We start from the raw sequence: 26,592 nt of genomic DNA, 5'->3' as shown, positions 1-26,592 counted from the left end.
GGAAAACACGTTTCGCAAAAATGTTACGATTACCATAAAAAGTTCTGCTTTAAAATTCAAACGCAAACGCACAATCCCAGAAACATAAAAGTAACCTTGAGCATGAACTCGAAAACCACAAAATCAACGAAATGACGCAAAACGCCCAAGTAGTTAAAGCTCTGAAATTACGAATACCTACTTATGTACATATGTATGTACGGGTGTGTGTGTGTGTGTGCCCATTTAATGAGGGGCCAACGCACTGAGATATATGTGTACTTGTATAATATACTCGAAGTATGACGCAGTGCCGTAGATAACGGCTTTAACTATAACTGGGAACTGCACTTAACAACTTAGTAGGCCGCCTGAATTGAACGCCTTTGAACTTGGCTTACTGGTGTATTGTTGTTTGCATCAGCAGCTTCATGATTTATTTATAACAATTTAAAATAATAATAATAAAAAACAGCAACTGCAAAACCGGTTCCTTTTAGGCCTTATAATTTTATAGCAGTCGGCTTGGCAGTTATACTATATGTATGCAAAATTATGAGTGCCATAGAGATACAGACCATAGCCAGCTACTTAGTTTGTCGTTTTAATTAGCATAGCAACCGCCATTTGATCTTGCCAGCCCAAACATGTTGTTATTTTTAAATAAAACCTAATTTGTCTGCCACAGCTGCGAGCTATAATTTTGGTGTCGTCGTCACGCTGTCAACGACTGTTAAATTTCCGCTTTGGCTAAACCCAATATCGGTTTAGATAATGTTAGCTTTTTGTTGCTGCCATTCAATTACTGCTTCTATTAAATATTAATTATTTTAGCAAATAATCAACTGACTGTTCAAAAATAAATAATGAAGAACGCGTCTAATTAACAACTTGCGTGCAATTTCCACTCGAATTAGTCACGCAACGTTTCAACTTGTGATTTGTTTATCAACTGCAGAATTTCGCTTTACTTTTCTTTTTTTTGTTTATTGCAGCGCTTTTCAAGTATAGACGTGTTTGAGACGCTTGTAAACACATTCTGCACTTTAAGAGCTCACATGAGTGGCGGACGCTGGCGATGAGTGTGTGACGCGCTTTTATGGCTCGCCAAATAATAATGGCGATAAGCAATGCGAATCGATTCGTGGCAGTTGTACAATAAATCCATACTCAATGCCATTTGGACAAAAAAAAGGGTTGTTTTCTGTACACACTATATAAGGATTTTGACATTTAAATGGAAAAATTAAATCCCCTTTATATGGCTGCTGTAAGATAAATTCAAGCTATCGAATATTGAAAACAAACTTCATTTGCTTTAATATATGGGAAATAATCGTACCAAGTTTCGATTCCCTAACACTAGCGGTTTTTGAACTAAAGAGGATCATACTGACAAGCAGACCAGCGAACTTTTTTGAACTGGAATTCATTTTCTAATCCTGGTTATATAGGTTGGTAGAACATAAAAAGACTGGATATAACAAAAATTGAAAACAAATCTAGTTCCTTTTAAAGTTTATTCTAATTTCACATAGCCCCGCACTGCCTGCCTTCGGGTTTAGGACCATCATACCTTCAAACATTTAATGCTCAATTTTGTAGGACTCTACTTACTTTTGTACAATATCAAAGTAGGTTAAAGTCTTCACACCATTGGACTTATGGCAGGTTGCTGGCAATTTAGTAAATAAAATAATGTACTTTCTCATTCTTTGAAACTGAAAACATTTGCAAAGAGTTCTAGGCTGCCAGAGTTTTTAGAATTCAGTCCAATATACAACAGCACATTTTTGAAAGGTTTTGCTCTTTTATTCGTTCTCTTCTTACAACTTTCATTTATTAAAATAAATTTTTCAATTAAATTTTCGATTTTTTAGTTTTGTTTGCATTACATTTTATAGTTTCTTTGCATCACATCCAAGCTTTTGAGAAAGTTCTCTTTAAAACAATTTTCAAATACAGACTCGAACCCATAATTAATTAATGCTTAGTTGGTTTAATAAGCGGGAACCATTTGGTTCTCCGTGTGCACTTTCAATTACCTTGCTAGGTGTTTCGATTCACGTGTAATTTGAATATTAGTTCTCTATTACCACTAGCTTTTAACTTGTAAATTTGTAGCTTTAATAGTAGTATGTAAACGTTTTTGTTTTTTGTTTTTGGTACTCTTTATTTTTTATTTTTTTGTCAACAACAAGCATTTTCAAAAATACAAAAAACTTGGACTGGTTTTGTTTGTGACAATCGCAAAAATATGTTTGTTACTAAAAAATTGTAGGCATCACATAAAAACATACATTCAAAATGGATAAATATATAAAGGTATTTAAAGCTAAATGATTTATAAATAAACTGGATTCTTCCTGTCTCATGTCATTTGCAAAAAATCTATCTAATATGTAAATAATGTGAAGACATTAGAAAAAAATTGATGTTCTCGTACCTATATCTTTTAAAAGCGCTTGACTTAGTAAAAATTGTGCGCGCGTTCGCCTAAATGGAAGAGAGAGTTTTAAATCAAAATTAAATCAGTAATATGATATGCTATGGTCAGAAGACAGGCATATATTTTGCACACAAAACTGTAGTAGTTGTATGTATTGAATTTGAAGCGATAACAATTCTATAGTTTTCTGCCCTTTGGCATTTCTTTTCTACAAGTATTGTATGTCTGGCATTTGTGTACAAATTATCTGTCTGTCTGTCCCTTTGTAGTTTGTGAGAGTTGTCTGTTCCGTTGTTATCAACCGCATATTAAATATGTTTGATATACTTATATGCAAGTTGGGTGTTTTCTTCATTGTAGTTTTCTTTTGCGACACTTAAGGAACATTGAATATTTTTCTTAAATTAAATTCCTTGGCTGTCCAGCGCGCCCATCAGAAAGGTACTTCAGTTGCGACTTGTTTCCATATCAATATCCACTAGAAGTCTAGTCTAGAACCTAATCTCATTCTCTTACCATGTAATCTTTAGACTACGGCCGTAACGGGATCGCAAAAATAGCATAGCACTCTACTTATAGTATAGTTTATCTGCCAACTTTAACAAACTTAATACGACTTCGATACCGATACCGATACTGATACCTATACGGATATCGATAAACTTAACAACATGTCCAGCGACAGTTTAAAGCTTTGCTTTACTTAGCTTTGCTTTGTTTCAAAACAGAGGCTACAACATAAAGCTGTGAGAACCATAGGATAATGCTACAATACAAGTAAGCTCTAGAGCATCTAAGGCTGTCACTCCACCCACTCTACAGGAGCTCGTCGCGTCGAAAGAAACCCTCCCAGACCATCAGTTTGCGCATCTCAGGCACATCGATAATCTTCAGCTCATCGGATATATTAAGGCACTTTAGCTGATGTTTCTCGAGTGATTCCGGCGCCACTGGCTGCCACAGGTCCGCCTGTTCGGGATCGAAATTCGGATTACCATAGGTGGCAAAATGGGTCCAGAGCCCAACCAGCCGCTCAATGCATTTGTATTCTCGGGTATGATTCTTCAATTTTCTCGCCAGCGAGTTGTAGAACAAATACGAGAGATCATCACCGTGGCAGGTGCCGCGCACCTTCTTGCCACAGCTAAGGATGCGCAGGTGATTGAAGTGCTTCGAATCGAAATCGAAGCGATACAAATAGGTGGGTGCGTTACGCGCATACTCCAGGCGCGACAATACTGTACGATAAATGGGGAACCAGAAGTACTCGTGCGACACCATCTGCAAGAGGAAAGAACAGAACGATTAGTCAATGACAAAAACTAGCGATTTCTAAAAGAAAATACCAAATATTTCAATTACTATTGATGTTAGTCTAAGAAGTAGAGTTGAAAACATTGGAATCAATAATTTTTCAACCACAACTGCCGATTGTGTATGGAAGCAATAACTTCTTCTGATCAGAAACTATTTCAACCATGAATGGAAGAAACAATTTCTTCTGATTAGAAACTATTTGAAAACATTGGAATCAATCGTTTTTCAACCACAACTGCCGATTGTTTGAGTTACTTTACGTCATGAGTGGAAGAAATAATTTCTTCTGATTAGAAACTATTTGAAAACATTGGAATCAATCGTTTTTCAACCACAACTGCCGATTGTTTATGGAAGCAATAACTTCTTCTGATTAGAAACTATTTCAGCACGATTGCCTCACCTGCAGATACTCGTGGAGCGTGTCTAGGCTGGGCGTCTTATCGCCATAATAAGTCTGTCTGAGCTGCTCGCCATAATCCTTGCACAGCTCGCTATCACGATCCATGTCCAACTCAATGGGCACTACAAATCGGCAATCGCCCAACTCATTCAAGCACTTGGGATTCGCCTTCGTCTCAGAGTAGAGCAATAGACCCTCGTTGGAGACACCGCCCAGTATAAGCGGTATGTTGTTGCTCCAGGCCGTGCGCATCATCTCAATGGGTTTTTTGGGCACCACCGTGTGGCTGGTCACATATGGCTCGATAACCGGTCCAAATGAGAAGCCAATGCGCTCCTTTTTCTCTTCATCAATGCACAGCTCACCATTCGCTTTAATGATGTCCGAGCCCTTGGCATTGCGCAGAAACTCCCACACCTCATGCTCCGAATTGTCGCCCGTGTAGCCCGCTTGCACGGCCAGCCGATACGGCCAATTGCGCTGAGGTGTGACGGCCCAGGGGGAGAGCGTGTTGCCAGACATGCAGATGGCCTTGTGGAAGAGACCGCGCGTCTGTTCCGTTATCATCATGTAGTGAACGGAAGCGCTGCCGGCGCTGTCGCCAAAAATTGTGATGTTGCCCGAATCGCCACCAAAGCGCGAGCAGTTAGCCTTGACCCAGCGCAGGGCCAGGACTTGATCCTTGAGACCTGCATTGCCGGGAACATCGAATTCGGGATCCTCCAGACAGAGAAAACCTGTAATATAAGACGACTATTAATCCGATTCTTTACAAATCGTACCATATGTGCATACCTAAGGGACCCAATCGATAGTTAATGGATATGACCACCACATCTTCGCGCAACAAATAGTCCGGACTGTAGCATTCACGGGAGGCCTCGCCAAACTGAAAGCCGCCACCATAGATCCACACCATAACGGGCATGGGCTTGGAGGGATAAAGCTGTAAAATAGAGTATATGACTAATTAGCAAATTGTTGAGAATTGTAGGCTATAGAATAATAATAAAATTGGCTTTGGGTAAGGATATTTAATACTGCATTTCTACAAAAACCGATTTATTAGACAGCCTAAGCGCTCTTAAAAGTCTTCATATAGACAATTTTGTAAAACCTCATAGAACCGGTTCTTCAAAAGCCATTTAGGGGTTTCGAAAACTAGTTCCTAAATGTTGTCTTCAAGCTACAAGAACCTGTTCCTCCGATACGGCTCTGAGGCCTTTAAAATCTTCTTCTTCTCATAAAGCAATTTTTGGGACCGCAGTCCTAAACCTCAGTAACCGGTTTCCGATCCACCTTTCGCCATAAAACCTAGAAATATACTTCCAGAACGTAACCCTCAAGCTTTAAGAACCTGTTCCTTCAATTTCGCTCTGGATGCTTTCAAATCTAGTTCCTCGTTCAAAATGTTGCTCATAAAGCACTTTTTGGGACCGCAGTCCTAAGCCCCAGTAACCGCTTCCCGAACCACATTTTGTTATAAAACCTAGATACTTAAAAAATAAAAAGCATCTAATTCTAAAACCTCGCTACAAAGCTTTTTCAAATCCAATATTTTTTCCACCAATTAAAAACTGACGCTACTAATTGCCGAACAAACATTCGGAACCAACATTCGGAACCTTTTAAGTACAGTTACTGTGCTGCACAAAACTCTATAAGAAATGATTCTGTGATCTATAAAAAATTAGCTTTTGAGCCACTTTCCAAAGCCTTAGAACTCCAACCATAGCATCGGTTAACAACAATAATTTTCTATACTCCTATTGTTCTGTGTACCAAAGAAATTCTTGATATTGAAGGTCTTGGGTTGCACTTACATTCTTCGTATAAACATTGAGATAGAGGCAATCCTCTGAACCATCGGTCATTTCGAACACAAAGTGCTTTTGCAAAGGCTTTGTGCCCTGCGATGTGCAGCTCCTGACCTCTGTCCATGGCTCTGGGGGCTGTGGGGCCTTGTAGCGCAACTCTCCCAGGGGGGGTTTGGCGAAGGGGATTTTCTCGAAACTGAAATACGATTGGCCGTAGATGGACTTGCGCTTTACGCCCTTGATGGGCCCATAGGTGGTACTGACAATTGTCTTCTCGCTGGTGCGGTTGCGTCGCTGCTGTACCTTGAAGTCGACCATTCTGAGGGTGAGAAATGTAGGAAGTTGTTTGTCACTTACTGTGGGTGTTTGTTGAAATGAGACAACACAAATACACACAAATCTAATCTAGACAATGCGTACAATTCCCAACTCACTTGCTTTGCTACCGTACCGCACCTAAAAATTGAAATTTCGCTAGAAATAAAGCTATCACAAGTCTCCATTAATCAGTCGCAATCGGCGAGGCCGCTTTTGGCTAAAAATTTGCTAAACATTTGTAGTTGTAAACGAAAATTGTTTATATTGATGAGACGTCTTTCCGTTTGCCTTTACGCGTTTGCCGTTGATAAAGCAAATTTTTTATCAGTCAGCTCGTCCAGGTGTTCGCCATTTATCAGCGCGTCTTAGCCTAAGTACCTCACCTTAATTTAAGCGCGTCACACGGTCCCCTCCACACTCTTCTTTCCCATTCGCCATTTTATTTGTGTATCAGCGCATTCATTTTAAAAATTTGTTCTTCCAAAATCGTTTAGCACCCACAGCAGACAAGAATTTTATTGTGAAGAAGGTTCTTTGAAATACCCAATTCGATTTGGCACAAAGGGCTAATGCGTATTTTTATTGTTGATGTCAATGTAAAAGGCGAGTGGAAATTTTCTATTAAATACAATGAGATGGGTAAATACATTTGCTTTATGTGTATTTATAATTTCGTACACATATACAGATGCTATTATGTAGAATAAGTTTGAGAAGTTGATCCCACTTCATCTAAGTCGATATACATATGATGAACGTAAATAGTTGAAAGATATGTATCTTAGAAAATCTGATTATTAAATCCCCCTCCCCTATAGAAATGAGATGTAATGTCTTCACGTCACAAATCGACTTCTTTTTTAATGTGTAGACATCTGACGTTTAGTTATCTGACGCCTTTATTAAAGTAGCTTTACTAAATGCAGATGTTTAACAAAAACTTTAAATATTAAGTTCTTTAGTGACACCTTTAATTTATTCCCAAAGAATATATACAAAAGTTGCTATCGTCATGAAACTTTTCTTTGCTGTCTTTCAATGAAAAAGAAATGAGATTTAATGTCTTCACGTCACAAATCGACTTCTTTTTTAATGTGTAGACATCTGACGTTTAGTTATCTGACGCCTTTACTAAAGTAGCTTTACTAAATTCAGATGTTTAATTTAATTTGTTTAACAAAAACTTTAAATATTAAGTTCTTTAGTGACACCTTTAATTTATTCCCAAAGAATATATACAAAAGTAGCTATCGTCATTCGCGTCACAACTCGAATTATTTTTTAATGTGTAGACATCTGACGTTAGTTATCTGACGCATTTAGCTTTATTAAATTAAGAACTCATTTCAGCCGATGTTTAATATAATTTGTTTAACAAAAATTATAAATAATAAGTTCTCTAATGACACCTTTAGTTTCAGATCTATACAAAAGTAGCTATCGTCATTAAACATTTCTGAAACCCCATTCTTTGCTGACTTTCAAGGCATTACAATCTTTGAGAGAATATGGCGACAATACCGCCGTGTTCCACATCTCTGAATGCAGAGAAACAATGCACACTCATATGGCAATGGCCTTTCTCAAAATGATGGTCACGATAGAAAAATTTAAGGAATGCGAGCGCGAATTCGGTCATTGCCAGGCCATGGTCGATGCAAATGCCATCACGGTTCTTTTTTTAAAGCTAAGCCAAAACTGTAATTCTATTGCAAATTAAGTGATTTAAAAACATGCCATAAATAAAGGGCTTAAGAAAACATTCAGAAATAAATGCCTATTTGAGGAACAATCTTCGAAATCGTTTATTTTTGCCCCTTCTTCTATAAAGTATTTGAAATAATAGACAACATAACCAAAACTTCTAACTAGAACTATGACAATTAAATGTGAACTTTTGTTTTATGAAATATATTGTCAAACAGCATGAAATCTTAATTTTTTTAGCATAATAGTATGTGCTAATAGTTAATTAAAATTTTCGTTTAGGCCATCAAAATCTAGTGTGCTTTAAAATATTTATAAATATATTTTTAAATTGCACAAACATTTTTCAGCTTGATATTTAATTACTTTGAATTTGTGCCAACAAAGAAAGTGCGCTACTACTACACATATCTATATAAGTACTATACAATATTATCGTATTGTATATATAGTACATTAAATTGTTTTCAATTTTCACTTCAGGCTGTAAGCATTAAAATCAAAGCAATTAATAATAAACCTAATACTGCCATAATTTATTTCAGATTGAAATGTTACTGGCACCTCAGAGCTGAATTGCCTTTTTCACCTAAAAGTTGTGGGCGGCATTATGAACTCAGTCAACGTTGCGTATACGTGATTTCATTTTTAAGCACACAGCGTTCTCTACATTGTATCCAACGATATAGTATAGACTTCATATATACTATAAATATACTGTGGTACATACATATACTTGTTCTGGTACTTACAAAATGCGTATGCATATGGCAGGCAATAAAATAAAACGCAAATCTTATTTGCAAATGTCAGCCACAATGGCTGAGAGATGCCATATTTATGTTTATTAATAGCCAACACGATGTTGCCAAAAAGCATGTGGAGAGGCAGAGCAGAAAAAAAGAACCGAAGAGAAAAGAGAAATACAGAACGCTAAAGTTTTCGTTCGTTTTATGGGAAATAAAGCAACCTATAAATACGCGGACTAATTCTTTATGTGTCGCTATCAGTGCTAGCCTTGAACTTTGCCACAGAATTGTGCAAGTCAACGCTTAAGTTAATGGCTGACACCTATCAAAAACAACTACAGCAAAAAATGAAGTCAATCTAAATAATGTTTATGACATGACCATCGTAATTTGTGGCCATCAAAATGAAAACGAGAAAGGAAAGCAGGAAAGATGGAAGGAAAACAGGAAAACTTATAATACGCGCATTGCGTGTGCAAAGCGCATTTTTTAGGTCCTTTATTTTCCATTCAGGCCGCACCTACGTCGGTAAATTTTATTACATATGCCCAGACTTCGGAATATAATCAAAGGTGTGCTCATAAATTGGTAGACGCATTTTTTTGGCCACCGAAGTCGTTTCACAAATTGTTATGGCCAATACATAAAAAATTAGGCATTGTCGGGCTCTCCACTTCCAAGCTCTATTACCAAAAAAAAATTGTGCGCTGTCAGCAAATGTCAAAGTTGATGCGATTATTTATGGTTTATTTTGCCAGCTTTATGCGTGGATCAATCAATATTTCACACCATGATCTTTTTCAAGTATTTTATGTAATATCAGAAAGAAACGCCAAGCTTCCATACTTTATTTCCAGCCAGCACAACAATCTATGGGCAAAAATAAATTTTAAGTAAAATAAACAAATTCGTGCGATGAGAAAAAGCAGAAAAAACTGCCAACTGATTAGCCAAGAGTGACGACAGCAGCAGAAATGTTGGGGAAAACAACAAATAAGCAGGCGTTTATAATTAGATTATGGAACACAACTTTCCATTTCCCCCTTTACTTGTCTATGCTTTTCTTTAGATTTAGAGCAAGTGCTTCGAAAGTGCCTCTAGGGATTTGATTCGAATTTTCACCCATTTAGGTGTTGAACTCTACAAAAAAAAATGGTACAAAAATTATATAAAAATGAAATTATAATTGACTTAAATAAAATAAAATGCAAATAAAATTCAAAGTAATTTAAAATTTCATTAAAATTAAATTCCACTTTAAGTCCAAACATGTATTAAAGGTTGTTAAGTCATCGACGCGCTGAAATTCTTATAATCTCAACAAAAAGGAAAGACAAAATTTGTAAATTAAACAAACAATATTCACGTTCTCTGACAAACAATTGCTTTCCATTTTTGTAGCACAGTGTTGAACTCAATTGAGGAGAACACATGCCCTGCCTTTTATAATTAGCCATACATTTCCATTTGCAATTAAGCGGCAGATAAATAAATAGCTCAGCTGCAGCTGACGAAAAAGTGTTGAACATCATTTATTTGACAACGCCAAGACTATACTCGAATATTGGTAAAATGGCTCTTATAACCACATTTGGTCAGTGTGAACCAGTTTGGCTCAGAGGTGATGTTTGGGAAGGCAGGAAAAATGATTTATGCATAGATTTTACAAATGACAGTAGAAGGCAAGCAATAGAAAATCGCAAAATGGCGACAGAACCAAGGAAAATTAAATGGGAAATAAAGTGAGATACATTTTAATGAATCAGAAAAGCAAACATGTCAGAAACAAATCTGTTTTAATTACAAAGGTGCTGAAAAATTAATAACATTGTAATGCTGGGAAAAAATGCGTGAGAAAAACCACCAAATAAACAATTAACAATAAAATCTTTTGAAACAACATTTATAATACAGTCAATTGGGAATATATATAAGTATATCGCAATATCGCTTTTAATCGAAAAACAATGCTGATGGATGTTTTTACGAAACTATTTTCAATTTATTTGTCGAATTAAAAGCCAAATTATGTAAAATGTTCTCCATGATATAACAATTGATACTCAAAGATGTAGAAAGACAATTCTGAATTGACCAAAGTGAATAATTTTTCCCATTTTCTTCAGTGTTATCTGGCCGTTTCAAGACTAATGCAGTTACCTCTTTCTGCCCTGCTGGTCGCCAGCCAAAATGATGGCAATGCGTATGAAAATGTTCAGAGCGTCCATATAAATAGCAAGAGCATTATTGATCGGATCGTATCTGACTTTACTATGCTCCGGATGGAGCTCGGCGTTGTGCACAATTCTCTGGGTGTCGTAGAGCAGAAAACCGCTGAAAAGTATGAGACCGCCGTAGAGCGACATTGAGGCCAGACCCGCGCCCACAGCCGTTGTGGGCGGCAGCCACATGGAGGCCAGGGACGAGGCAAATATAACGCCCAGACCAATAGCAAGTGGTCCACCCATATAAAGGAACTTATCGCTGGGCGCACAGGCCGCCACCGTAGAAAGGGCGCCCACAATTCCGCCCGTATAGAGCAGGGCCCGCGTCAGTATCGGGCCACCCAGGAAGCACATGGGTGCTATGACGGCGCCCAGCACACCACAATGCAAGGCCCAGGCGAGTTGCTTGGCCCCAAAGCCCGGCTCGTAGTCAATGGCTTGGGCGACGGCGCCCGTGGCCATCACCACGCCAAGTGTGACCAACGTCGACACCCAGCCGCTGCGCATGAGCAGTCCGAGCAGTGCATCCGATTGAAATACGGCCAATGCCGAAGCCGCCGTGATGGCGCACGAAGCTCCAAAGTAGGCGTAGGTGGCATGGATGCGATCCTTCACATATTGCGGCCACAGCACCGAGTGATCGTACAAGCTAGGCTGCTTGCTCAGACCCAATCCGTAGTAGCAAAGCGCCACCAGTCCCATCAGTGCCGCCCCTCCAGCCGCACCCTTGCCCATGGAGTAGGCATTCTCTCCGGGCGGTCCCATCAGGCGCTCCTTCATCGACGGTCCAGTGCGCTGACCCAAGTGCGTGCGGTCCCTGCCCCGCGAGTCACGCGAATAGTCCCGGGTATTCAGGCTCGGTGGCTTGGATCGAAGCGTCAACAGCAACGACTTGGCCTCATATTTCGGCTGCTGTTGGAGCAACGTGCGACCGGAGGTGGAGCTCCAGAGACGCTGTGGCGACTGCTTCAGCAAATGGGTCGAATGGGCGGGCAGTACCCGTGTTAGACGTGCCAGCATCTTGCTTCAAGCCTTGAACTCTTCGAACGACTTCGTTTTTGGGTGGCCAAGTAATTTGGCTAGAATTTATTTATGATTTTGAATGTTTTGTACAAAAAAAATACATTTTCACTCGACAGGTAGGTAGGGATAGCACTGACAGCAAGGTCTCCAGCCTAGTTACGGCTACGAAAAACGGCAGTATCGTAATTATTTTAAATTACATTTACAATAACAACGATATTGTAACTTAAACTTGTAAACTTATTAAAAACGTTAATGCTGTCCTCTTTGAAGAGACAGAATCATTAAGTTTAATAGGAGAAGGGGACTCTATACTTTTGACAAATGTTCTAATCTTGCTAGGCCGTAATATCCGTAAGGATATTATCGTGATATTTCTTATGATGCAAATATTTATAAAATTAATAAAATCCGAGCTTTAAAGAAACAAAAATTCAATTACTTTTTGCCGAAAATAATGATCAAATAATTGCTAATTCTCAAGAAGAAGATTGCTTTCAACAACAAAAACAACAATAATTCTAATTAAACAGGACTTGGATTTATCTTAAAATATGTTGACTATATGTATAACTATCGATAAAAAACTCGCACTCACTTTTAACTTGGTTTAAATGTAATTTATATTCAATTCTAAGAATTCCTTAATTCGCGCTAACAAAGCTAGTACTTAGTACTTTTATTTACTACACATTTATTTTATTTAAAAAAAACAGTTTCAAATAGTTTTGCCAAACGAATAGTTTTTCTATTTATTTACTCTTACCTTAATCAGGGAACTTTTCTTACTACTTAGTAGGATCTTGATTATTTAAATTTTAAAAAAATGTGTCCGAAAATTTGATATTATATTATTATTTGAAATTTGAAGTAATTTTTTTATAATTTTTTATTAAGCGATCACCATAGTTTCCAAAGAAATATTGCCTTAATGTAAATCTATAGACAACTTTTAATTTAATTACAAATCGCTTAGTCTAAGAACATTTTTTAATTAATTTCAATTTTAATCATTTTGAAAATTGAAAAAATTTCTTGTATAGTTTACCCGGGGCTGTTTACTACAAGTATACTAAAGTCTAACTGCACTTTTAAGACCCTATACGTATAGTATATACATTTAGATCCCTATCAACATCATCGAAGATATAGTATATACCTGTTCTTTGCACACCATCTGTAAAGGCTGAACTCTCACCTTCATTTCCATAATACCTGTTGCTGATGCTTGATCCCTTGCTTGATTAGCCTAGTGATAAACGAATCAGATTTCTATTTACCGTCATGTTTTCACAATAATCTTAAAACTTTTCCACATTACTGTACCAACAATGCGAGATGTTACAGGCACGAGTCTACGCCTTATCAGTCCCCGAGAACAATGACAACAACAACAACTAGAGTCGTTCAGTCTAGAATCCGGCAAGCCGCCGTTCGTAGTCTAAACAAATATCAGAGATAGCGCCAATGGCCATCAAATGTGATTGCGACTGCGACTGCGACCGACCACTTGTCTGGCTGGCTGGTCGGCGGAGCCACAAAGCAAATAAGTCAGGGCCGTATGTATGTACATACATATATCGGCACGAATACGCAGGAATTTGCGTGGCCACGCGACGTACAAAAAATGATTATATATAGTACAAGTAGATTGTACATTATTTCAGATATACAAGTATGTAATAAAATAAAATGAACAGACATGTAGGATATTTTCCATAAAGGTGGGCGCGCACTCTCTATAATTTCCTTTTCGCAAAGTTGATCACCGTGTATTTTCCACAGAATTTGACAAGTCATGCAATGCACAAACACACCCACAATTGTACATTATATGCTTAACTAATATACCTCCTTATATACATACCTATACTTATACATATGTATGAAAAGTGCAAGGGAATGAGAAAATGTGCGGCATCTGTAGCTGTGGCTGCTGGCCATTGCCGACTCATGACCTTGGGACGGCTGCAGAAAGCTTTCTGCTGGCTGCTGCGTTGCGCTGCAAAGTGGCGCCAAAAAGCTTCTGCTCGTGAACATGAATGAATGCATGAATGGCGGAAAAGCTCACGGCCTGTGCAAGGCTAACATTTGTAGAGAACGGCGAGGGATGTGTGTAGAGAAGTGTGGAGCGATGGGCTGGCTGGGCTGGCTGGGCTGCTGGTGCTGGCGCACTGTAAATTGCTGTTCTAGGGATGTCAAGTGGACATGTCGACGGAATGACGGAATGTTGCAGGTCAAGGAGTGTGATGAGCTGCACTGACATAGTAAGAGATGCACTACAAATGCTTAAGCTGGCAGAACTCGTTGATATGTGCTGAGAACAATGCGCAAAGCAGCACCAAAGAGGCTTTACAATTTAAGGCATTATGTTAATTATGCCCTGTAGATTAGGGGCATACTACACTTATTCATCTGTTTTGAATTAAACTATTTGCATTACGAATATTGCAACGAACATTGAAAAGGGACAAAGTGTCCCTTACAACACACTGTTGCAGAACAAAACACCCTCTGAATACTCTAATCTGATAGCACATCTAATGTAGCTGAAATGACGAATTCTAGATTTTAAGACTCAATTGTTCGACCTGTTGACAGCTATATGAATAAGAGAACTATTACTATATCTGGGTTGCAACTTAAGCAACGGAGGGAAACAATGCAATTTTTAATATTGCTTTGTTTTTTGTTGTCTCTATAATTTGTTTGGGAAAATTCATTGATTGTGTTTATCATTTAAATATTTCGATTACTTTGAAAATAATCTTGGTCGCTGTCACATTATCGTTGTGTTTACGAAATTGGTTATCATTTAAAAAGTTTGATTATTTTGAATGTTATCTTTGTCGCTGTCAGACTATCTGTTCGGTTTGTTAAACATTATGGATTGTGATACATTGCGATGTGTATTCAATGAACGAAATGCTGCCATGTTATGGAAGAGATCAAGACGCACTTTAGCTCAAAAATTTGACTGAACATGAACAGCTAAGTATAACAGAATTTTTAATTTTAGTATTCAAGACCCAAGATGAAGAATATTCCGAAGAATATTTGCATTTTTATTATATTTAAATTTATTATATTTCACTCTCCTTCCAACTTCAACTACAGATCTATAGAGCATGTACTTATAATACAGTTTGTTTGTTTAGACTGCAGAGCTAAAGAAAGAGACTTAAATTTGAAACAGAAGACACAATCCTCACTGCGTGTCTCCCTAAGATCAGCAACGTTTGTAAAGCTGAAGAAGCAGCTATTCAGAAAGAATTTAACATTAAAGCTGAAGAGTAGTCAATAGTTGTTTGAATAATTTTGTCAATATTTTATTGAATTTTTATAAAATTGTGTGCCTCCTATTTTGGCTCATAATTGATTTAATTTTTATTTCATATTTTGTTTGATATTTTCTTGCATTTAATATATATATTTTTTTTTAATAAATTCATTACAAGTGTGTACATTTTATTCATTCCATTCCTTTAAAATTCATTTTCTCAATCATAAATTAGTTGCAATTTATATTCCATTTTTGTCATTTGAAATATGGCCTGCTGGAAATTAAAAAAAAATCAATTCCACGTAGGTTGGTCTTATATTATTTACAGTTCATTTGCATTTAAATTCCCTTCAGATAATATTTATACATATATTTTCATTCATTTCATTACTGACATGATTAATGTTTCCCCAAACTGCGCAGAGCTGCTTGGAAGCAGAACAACAAAAGCAATAAAATAGAAATGAAATCTCGCAAACATTTTTATTCATATAACGCATTCATTCATTCAATTTGACAACTAACGTGCAATTTTAAATTATCTTTGACTGTAGAACAATAACAACAACAACAACAACGATAGCACAAAAAAGCTCTTGTGTATACATTTTTTAAATTTCTGCTGATGCTGTGGCAATTTTTTTATTTCTTTTATTCTCAATTCAGCTTAATTTCTGTCGTTTTTTTTTTTTGCCTTTGTGATCTGCTATACTTGTATTGTACAAATATAGTATATTTTGCATACACAACAGTTAACAACAAAATTAGTAAAAAGCGTAACAAAAATTAAATGAAATTGGCGGGCCAATGTGTGTATATATACTATATATATATTTGTATATGTATGTTTGTGTGTGTGTTTGAACGTGGGCGGCCAACGACAGCAAACGCCAAGACTTGACTATGTGTGTGAGAACTTGTGGACAAGAGTGATGTGGAAAACTGTGATGTTATCGCTGCTGAGTAACAGTAATGAGTAGAACTTCTAACAGCTGTAAACGCAACATTATTTACAACAATGCATTGTTATTGCCACGTTCGTTTAACAGTGGCAGACTTAATTACAGAGACAATGACGGGCACAGTAACTGTAAAGCTGACAATAACAGAGGTAATCGCATTGCATTGGAGAAAGAAAAATCTATTTTTTAAGTTATTTATAACGCGTATAGTATTGGTCATACTGATTCATGCTTAGTCTTAAGAAAAACGAGGGACTCCTCTGTAAATCATTTGTTGATCGGTTCTTTTGTAAGAAAAATGTTGTTAAACATGGTCAACAACTGAACAAATTATAATTTGTCTGGATATGGACATAGTAAATAATATTTTAAAACGCATTAAGGTTGCTCTCCCCGGCTCATTGACTGACGGTAACTGTCAAAATGCTTTCAATCACTGTGCCTAATTCACAGACTGTGATTTTTGTACGCAACACTCGTGCGCAACACATGAGGCGTATAAGCAATGTCTCTACCATACTATATACAAAAAAAAAAACGATATGAAAAAATAAAAAAAGGAGAATTCTCTTTCGTTTTCAAGCAACATAGTGCACAAAATTGTTTTGTTGTTTGTTTATTTATTGTTCATGTCGTTCGTTCAAAAAATCACAAGCTGAAAACAATAAAAGCAATAAAATGTTCAAAGAATTTCTCGCCGTTGCGAATTCGGCTCGTTGGCTATTCTTTGCTTATACTTAGTATTGTGCGACATATTCACGAAGGCCAAGCACTTGTTGTTTCATTTTTCGTTATTCCGCCATATTTTAATTCAATTCGCTGGCGTGCCAATCTTGAAAATGTGCTCTAGAACTATGTATGGCGGAAATTGGCTAAAAATTTCGAAGGTCACTATTACGGTGTAAATGATAGATTGATGCATGTATTCAAGTACTTGTGCAGAAATTCATAAACAAATAGCAAATGGAAAGTGGAATTGAAAATACAGCACAAGAGAATACGCTTCTAGAATAAAATTGTAACTATTTATACATTTCTATACGCTATACCTTAATAGTTCTATTTGTAGATGCTTGATTGGTCAGCAACGAAAGTGTTAATTCGTCAACCGCATGTGTCTTTGTTTGTCTGTATGAGCGCCTTAATCTTAAAAGCTATGATTCGTAGAGACAACAAACTTTGTGTGTAAGCTTCTTGGGCATATATTATAGTGTACGAGTATTACACCTTTTCGAAAAAAAGGTTATCTCACCGTGAATAGCTAACTATTTTCAAACATTTTTATGATGGGATATTATCCCTGCTACTCCATTATCTACCATTTTATAAAGCTGTCATATAAGTTTATTTAGAATTGACCAAAAATATTCGTAGAAGACTATAGCTTACAGCTTATTTTAGGCAATAAAAAGTTAGACTGCTCGCTCTTTAATGAAACCAAAAACACATTTCAAAATTCACATCAAAGAGCCAGATAGGGATAAATAAAAAACCAAACCTAGACAAATTGTAGTAAAACAAGGCCTAAAAACAATAACAACTTGTTTATGGTACAACCGGAACTATAAACAATTTCAATCAAATCATGTGCGTTAATGATTCTCCATTCTATAAACTTAAGTGATTTGGTGCCATTTGGAACGCAACTTCTTCCCATTGCGACAAACTCATTACCCATTTGTCTTTTGTTCAATTCGTCTTAAATCACTAACCCAGACGAAAATAAATTGCCAAAGAAAGCCACAGCGCACAGAATGAAACCTGTAGCTCAAGCTGATCTCATCAACAAATGAGACAATCAGCCAAATGTATAGAATTCTTCGCCAAAAGCAAAATGACTCAACTACCGGCTACAATGGCAAACAAACAAAAAAAAAAAAAAACAGAACGAACAATAAAAATATACATACAAAGATAATAGTTTCGGTACGTCGAACTACTCGCTGTATATTCAGCCTGCCACCTAATTATTTGCGCAGTTTAAAGGCAGCCGACATTTTGTAGGAAAAAGCCGAAGAACCCGGTCGGTCGCCCATAATGATGGGCGGACGGCTCGGTCCGACCCGGCAATTTGCTGACACGCAGCGTTTTTTATGTTTGCTCATTAGGTGCTTAAGCTGTGAGCACGGGCAATCAATAGAACGAGCTCATACTCGCAATCATACAGGTAAGCATTTCTACAATGATTTTTGTATCAATTGGAGCTGTGCTTGTGGCAAAGAAAGTTCGATCTAAATAAAAATTAATAATTCATTCAAAAAGTTCGGAAGCACAGCCCAGATTTTGTGCAAAGCTATATTCATTAATGAGTTCATAATAATAGGGTATTTGTTTAAAGAATTATGGCTTTTCAAAATCAAACAAACTTTTAAAAACATATCATCTTGTTAGAAATTTTACAAAAATAAGTTTCTTATTGCAAATATTTCTTCGCTCAGAGTAGAATATTTATTAATAAATATGTTTAAAATATCTTCATGTTGAACAGCTTTTTAATAAAATAAACTTATTTCTGATGGCAAATAAAATAGTTGAAGTTGCGAGGAAGCCCTCTTTTTAGAGCAAAGTAGACTAAACAAACTTTTAAAGCTAAAAAATCACATTCAAAATACTAAAGTATAAAGAATTGTAACAAAAGTTCAACAGAAATTCATTGCCCGCAAGTTGGACTGTAGAAATAAAAAGCTAGCTGACACAAATATAAAACCTGTCATAACAGCAAATAATAATGAGGCCCAAGAGCCGAGCACCTCCTGTTGCTGTCCATATTGTGACATTACTGTCATTTCATTTATTTCCACATAACATTTGTAACGTTTAGACTAGTTCAACTAGTGCTGACTGCGTAAATAAGGTTTGCGTGTCTACGTGTGTCTGTGTGAGGGCTTTTTGAGGGTGTGTTAGCATAATTCTGTATGCCAAGGACATGCGCTGTATAGAAATGACAACAATTTTGGTTTGTTGTGGGCCATTGAGCCAACAGCTGTTACCCAAATATCCGCTGACCAAACCAAACCAAACATTTCGCGCAGCTGTTCAAATTCTGTTCATTTCATTTCATTTCGGCTTTATCTTACTACACGAAGACAAAATAAGCACGAGACACACACATATGTCTGTATATATCTGTAGGTATCAGCATCGGTTTGCTTGCTCTTTAAATATTTGAACGCTAAGATTTAGACAAACAAGCATCTCAGATTTCTTTCTTCTGTTTCCCTAACCCTGACCATGTGCTCAGGGCAGCTTATCAGACAAGTCTGATGGGCATTATTATTTTTTTACATTTTATGCATGCATATACATATTTCACAACTCAATTAAATATTTTTTAAATACAGGCATACATATGTAAAAATTTCTTGTGCCCTAGCAACTCAAAGCTTATCGCTTACTTTGGCAAAAGTGACGTCAAAAAACACATTTAAAAACCGCAAAAAATATCTCATTTTGTAAAATGTATTTCGATATATTCGTAATATGTATAAGCAGGCAAAAAATTAGCATAAGCTATGCGACATACATTTTTGAGAGGCTTTAGAAAAAGACAGACAAGAAAGTGGCAACAAATGTTGGTATATAAGCATCTGGTTGTCAAGAGATCACTTTTTGTATCGACGATGACACAATTAAATGACGTCATAATGCATTCAGAATACACAGAAGTTGGTTAAATTGCAAAAAAGCGATCGCATCAGAAAAAAAAAATATAACGTGCTTAGATCATCTGCAACTAAGATGATTTAATGCACCAAACGCTTTAATATATATGGAGTGAAATATGTACTAATGATCCCTGCCTAATTATGCATTGAAAAAAGGAATATGTCGAACTCTCATTAAACGACTTCCTTAGCGGAAATCCCCGAAATGATTGTGTCTTTTGAACTTTCAGACTGAATAGCTTAAACGCTGCTAATGAGCGGCAACCAAACTTTTGCCCATTAGCTGCTTAGCATACTTTTTAACTTACTTGAGTCCAATTTTGATTTGATCAAAAGCAGCCATGGAAGCCATTTTGTTGTTCAGAACTCGTTTGAGCACTTCCGTTGTTCGTTATTGGTACAAATATTTCGCTTTAACTTCCAGTTGCACAGTTTCTTAAATTTGAATATTTGAATATTGCTAACCAACTGCTGTGTCTGCTGTGCCTGATTATCAACAATAAACAGCCTGCTGCTGTTGATAAGGAGCTTTTTTTTGGCACGTCCTGCGCACACACGCACACGTACACGAACACAAACACGAATACCGTTACACGCGTTACACGCAGGATAATTTCACTGCGAAAAAGCACAGACTGCTATCACATAACTTTTACTTTCAAAGGTTGCCAAGCAATTTTGAATTGAATCACGTTTAGTTCGAGTAGTTGCCACTTTTCTATTTAATAATTTCTAAGTAGTAGCTGTGATTTGATGGCTTTAATTGTTGTTGCTCTACACATGCACTCGCACACTAGCACACACACACATACATACATACAGACATACAGTGTGCTGTATATTTACTTTTATTGTTCACTCAATTCTGCAGCCACAACGTCCGCTTGGCATGAAGGCAACTCGTCAACTGTCTGTAGAACTAACAGCAACAGCAGCCAGCCAGCCAGCAAAAAAAAAAAAAAGCCCCTCACACGCACCCACACTAACACACTCACAAATATATACAAGTAAAACCCCGTCTCGTTCGAGTGCGAGAGCAAAAGTTCTTAGCAAAGCTTTTTCGTGTGCCAATAGCATAAAAAGCACACGCACATGTTGTTATTGCTTTGGCTGGCTGGTTGGACGGTTGTTGTTGTTGTTGTTGTTACTGTTGCTGTTGCGCTTGTGTGGCTACACGCAGTGCTAATAGTACATACATACTTAGTTGTTGTAACTATTGTTGTTGCCGTCTACACACACACACACTCGCACACGCTTTCTTGTATCAAAGTCAAGTTTATTTGGTGGCGTCGCGTGCGATTTATGCTGCCCACGTTGACATCCACTGATAAGCGTTATGTTCGTGTGTCTGTTATTATTATAGTATTGTTGTTGTTGTTGTTGATGCTGTCATGTACTGTTATATAAGACACGAAATTGGGTACGTCTAGCAAATTAGCTTTAATGGATACCCTTTGCCGAGCAGCATGCTCCACTGCTTGTTGACTGAGTTTCCTTTTTTGCTCAAATAGTCCTTCTAGGAATTTCACGCACATGTCTGGAAACACAAATCCCCAAATGCTTCGAGCTGTTTATTTAGTAGTCCTTCTAGGAAGGCTCAAAAGTACACATTGAAAGAAAACAAACAATTGCCCCAATTGCAGACCCCAGCTTTCACGTTATTCGAGATTCAAGGATAGAGAAACGAAAACATAGACAAGATTATTTATTTAAAAACCATTTACACACCATTGTACTTGTATATCCTATAAGCGCAGCTGCTAGATTGTTCCGAATGTGACTGCAAGCCAAAGGAAGCCATGCATACATACACACACATACATGCATATATTGTGTATCTCATATCCTTTGTATATCCAGCATTTTATACCCCATAAGCGCAGCTGCTAGATTGTTCCGGATATAACTGAGAGCCAGTCGGAGGTAGGACAGACCTTCATTATTATGTTTGTATGTATGTACATGCATACTCGTATAATTGTGAATGCGCCATGAACCTGAATGTGCCAATCGATATCATTATGTTCATACATATATCCAAGGCAACTCTTCTTATGGTCTATTCTTGTAAATCTCATCAAATACAAGTGCTAGTATTATATTTTGAATTATATTTAACCGTTTTATTAAATACGCCAAATAAGGTATTTTGAAGCAATTTGATTTAATATCTAATTTTCTTTAAAAAAAACTGCTGCTTTTGTTAACAATAATAATAATTATAAAATAGAATATTTAACAATAAGAACATTAAGAATACTATAACATACTTCTATTTATGCAAATTTCAATTTTGTTCTTTTCAATACAAGTATGTTCGATTTCTAAACAAAATTATACTTTTGCTAAGAACTAGAATATCTTTACAATTTAAACTTGTATTCTCATAATCCATTTGTTTAAATTTAAATGCCTTGCTTTTCAATATTTTTTTCGAAATAAACTTTTAATAACTTTTCGATTATCAAGATTTTAATCCGTTTCTTTCCCAAATTATGCCAATAATTTTGCAAGTTTACAAATAAATCTCTAAATAATAATAATTTCAATATAATCTTTCAAGTAGCCCTTTTATGAATATTGCAAACCATTTCTCTATAATATTAAGTGTTTCTAAAAAATGTGTACCATATATGAAAATATATTATTTTAGATGAATTACCTCATTTATAAACATTTCAATGCTTTTCTTTTCATATATATATTTTATCTAATTCTTACATATTAGAAACTTTTATCCCACTACCAGATAATATTTATATTAAGATTAAAATGTTTTTAAACTTAAACAGCACTCTTTGCTGTAACATTTAATTGCTTCTATTTTCATTTTAACTTAACTCAATTCTTTTTCTACTTTCCTTTCAGTTGCCCTTTTTGGACCTTGGTGAGTAATTGCGAGCAATGACGACAAGGAGTTTATGTACAACAATTTGTAGATAAGAATGTGTAATTATGTGATCACACACTCAGTACTCGACACCCACATGAAGATAATTGTGATTTTTAAATCGAAACAAGAATGACTCATAAATTACATAACAGTGCAATTCATTTTGTGTAGGTCTGGGTGCGACTTTTTGTGCCACGCGCAATCAATACATAGTTTTATTTATGTACATATATACCAACTGATTAGCGACAATGGGCATTACTCGTAACATCGAAAAGTTGTCTAGTCGCTCGACCAACGTTATCGAACAACGTACCCTTTTTTATAAAGTCTTATCGGCCTCATCACTGTCTATGTCTCTAACATGAACGGTATGACTCAGAGCAGTTAATAAAATCCATTACTCTAGCACCTTTATAAAGGCATTTAAGCTATTCGGATGAGCCATGTTTGTGCTTATTGTGGACTTTACTGCTTTAAGGGTCAAAAGCAATTCCCCATCCATTATGCTTTTAACGTTTATTATATAAAAAATACAACAATTGCGCATACTAGGTCAGTAATGAATCATGAAAACATTTTAATTGAAGAAAACGTATAAATTTAAGTTATACAATACAAGTGTTCTTAGTGCAGTAACTACTCTGATGCGTGTAATTTTAATTCTATTTCAAAATATTTTCTGTAGCGTTCTAATGAAAAATCGAAAAAACAAAGCAATCAATTTGTCAAGCAATATTACTTAAAGCAATGGAAAAAAAAAAGAATTATGTTGTAACCAACCGATTTGACAAGCAATTCTTCAAAAATTCTATTTTTATGGACACATAACAACACTTTATTTTGTAATACAAGTAATGTACCCTTTTTCATCAGAATTCCAGTATGGAATAAATGCGATTTTCCTATTTATTTTCCTATTCATTATTATGAATAATTTTGAATCCCCAGACAATTTTTTCCTAAAAAATAATTCTGATTCCAGTAAATTCAGTAAGTGGCGGTGATTTATCCATAGCTACCATAAATTACTCTTTATTTTGAAAATCGTTCTTGTTCCCCACCTCGTGGCATTTACCCGCAGAGCATTTCTCAAAAAATCTAGTTTCTTTGGCAACATTCGCCAATTCCTAAGGGCCTTCCCATTACCCAGAAGTGGTAACCCACACAACGATTCATATGGGTATATGTATGTATGTATGTATGTACATACACATACATACCTACTTGTATATACTTGTATGTATATGGTGCTCATAACTATAAAATTTTATCAAAGCATTGCACACGCGGCCACTTACAATGAAGCCATCCATGTAATCATGTTGTTGCAAATGTTGTTGTTGTTGTTTTTGTTGTTGTTATTATTATTGTTGTATGAGATATGAGGGCACGCGCTAGCAACTCGCAGTCGAGTAAACATACCGAGCAAAACAAGAGAAATAAAAATAAAAGTAAGGAACAGCTGATGGGCTGAGTACAACCCGCCCTTAAAGTCGCTGCACACAGCACTTGGCCCTGCCTGAGTGTCCTTCTAGTCTCGTATCTTCCATAACCTCCCCACCCCACCCCACCCCACTCCATTCCACTGCATTCCATTCCCATCCATTCCACCCATTCCACCCATTTGGGGCGCAAAAGCACCTGCAACTTTCACTTTGCAGCCACATAAAGCTTTCCCGGCCGTGTGCTTTTCAGCTTTTATTAGCCCGACAACTTTGGCGCCTTGTTCGATTTTAAATGCGATTGCGTCCGCCGATTTGGTTGCGTTTTATGGGCATGAAATTATTGCGTATGGAAGATTACTCAGATTACACTTGAAAAAAGATTCTGTTTTTTTTTTTCTTGAAAGTCAACTTATAATGAGAATCATTTCGCTTTGCCTAAGCAGTATTTTTCTTAAAGAAAATCAACATTTATTCCTTTTTTTTCAATTTGTAAAAGCTCACCAAAATTGTCGTTTGTATAAACATGTACAATTCACTACGTTTTTATAAAAGGTGCTACAAGTTTTTCGCCTTTTTTAGGTTTTTAAAAGTCCCCCCTGTTTTCAAATGTGATTTCTATGTAACGTTTTTAGTATTATTACTTTTCTACATAAATAATAAATAATATATTTTTTTTAGTTTAAAAACAAATTTTTGTTAGTATTAGGAGCATAGTTTTGTCCTGATTTCAAAATAAAATAAAGAGGTCAGTAAAAAAATTCTGCTATCTTGTCCCATTTTCGCAAGGGCCAAAAGGATATTTTTAGAGAATGTAATTATTAACAAGTTCAAAAGGTTTTCTCCACTAAATTATGTAATTTAATTGCTTTTTTGTTATTCTCTGCAGACTGAAATATTTATTTTATTATATATAGTAAATAAGGACAGATATCGCAAACAGACCTTCCTTATCGTATTCGTTTACAGGATGCTCCAACTGCCCTCAATTCATTCTCTGAGATCCCAAAGTTGATCTTTACTCGCTGACAATAGTCCTCCACAAATTTAATTCGATACTCTACCCATTTAAGCGTTTTAGTTTCCCAAAGCATAGCAAGAAATTCTGTACACTCTTTCTATATAGAAAGATGCACAACTTTTGCTGCATTTTTGGTTTTTGAGCTTTTACTTTTTTACTTTTTCTCTCTATATCCCTTTTAGCTGTCTTCCTTAGAAACTTTGACCACACATGGCTATGAACTGGAGCATAGCTGGCATGAATCTTGCCGGCCAGGATTAGAGGTTTTTATTAGAAATTTATTTTATTGAAGTTGTTTGTAATTTTTATAATGTTTGTATTTATGATGATAGCCTATTCCTGTAGATAAACAATAAAATGGTTTTCTATTATCCCACAAGTGGCCTTTGATATTAAGTTTCAAGAATTTTAATGGCATGATAAGCGATAGACTTTCGTCACCAAATCTTACATGGAGTATAAATATTAATTTATTAGTAATAAGTTCAAATGAAAGTAAAATTTCAAATAATCATGCGTGGTATCAATAGAAACTCAAACCACCAAAAAACTTTTAAGTAGACACTGCGAAAAGTAGTTTATACTTCAAGGCTGGCAATAAGCAATTTCTCTACTGTAACTACATAGAACAGTGCTGGACCTAAACTAAGAAGTTGTCGTTAAAATTTGACGCATTTATTACTAACCATAAATATAATTTTTCAAGCAAAAATGCATGCAGCCCTAATATAAGCCTATATTATAAATATAAATAACACAATTGCATGCATGAAAACTATTCTTGTGAGTGTATTTTTGACCGCTCACGTGCCTCGTAGCTTCAACCTGAGGCATTTTGTGGGCTATTCATTCGAAACACGCGACCGCTGCCCAAATCAATTCAGATTTGATTGCCAGTCGATGAAGTTGAATATGAGCGGTAATTAACGCTGGTCGTCTGCCTAATTCCACAGGCCATTCGATAAGTAAGTGCCTAGTAGCAGTGACCTTGGCCAACGCTGACTTTATTGCATGATACACATACAGACTTACATACAGACATACATATCTATAGTAATGCGCCAATTTCTCGTGACTTACGGGTATGGTTGTGAGGGGTGGAGGGTGGAGGGGGTAGAAAAGCCCGCCATCAGTCGGTGTGTGAGCTCGTTGTCGTTGCACGTTTTTCGTGCGTCTCTCTAATTCATTTAAATCAATTTAAATATATAAATTGTTGCTTTAACTTTGTCGCTGGCATTGTTGTTGTTGCTGTGGTTGTTGCTTTTACTGTTACTGTTGCCAGCACAGTTGACATATTGTTAGATTTTAAACGATTCTGATTAATGAAAAAATATGT

The 26,592-nt window shown here is 36.3% G+C and overlaps 2 protein-coding genes across 2 annotated transcripts; both read right to left on the bottom strand.

Moving 5' to 3' along the window:
- Positions 1 to 1,791: 1,791 nt before the first annotated feature.
- On the bottom strand, positions 1,792 to 20,791 carry LOC115623324 (esterase B1). Its single transcript, XM_030517585.1, has 5 exons — positions 20,206 to 20,791; positions 5,972 to 6,284; positions 4,944 to 5,094; positions 4,149 to 4,885; positions 1,792 to 3,709 (listed from the first exon to the last, which is right to left on the bottom strand). The coding sequence occupies exons 1-5, from the start codon at positions 20,247 to 20,249 to the stop codon at positions 3,245 to 3,247; spliced, it is 1,710 nt and encodes a 569-aa protein (XP_030373445.1). The 5' UTR covers positions 20,250 to 20,791; the 3' UTR covers positions 1,792 to 3,244.
- On the bottom strand, positions 10,714 to 12,088 carry LOC115623329 (growth hormone-inducible transmembrane protein). Its single transcript, XM_030517592.1, has one exon. It carries the CDS (start codon positions 11,982 to 11,984, stop codon positions 10,896 to 10,898), a length of 1,089 nt encoding a protein of 362 aa, XP_030373452.1. The 5' UTR covers positions 11,985 to 12,088; the 3' UTR covers positions 10,714 to 10,895.
- Positions 20,792 to 26,592: the final 5,801 nt, after the last annotated feature.

This window comes from Scaptodrosophila lebanonensis, unplaced genomic scaffold (genome assembly GCF_003285725.1).
Source record: "Scaptodrosophila lebanonensis strain 11010-0011.00,11010-0021.00 unplaced genomic scaffold, SlebRS2 tig00000053-arrow-pilon, whole genome shotgun sequence".
In the NCBI taxonomy this organism is placed as follows: Eukaryota; Metazoa; Arthropoda; class Insecta; order Diptera; family Drosophilidae; genus Scaptodrosophila; species Scaptodrosophila lebanonensis.
This window is presented reverse-complemented; position numbering and strand designations above follow the sequence as displayed.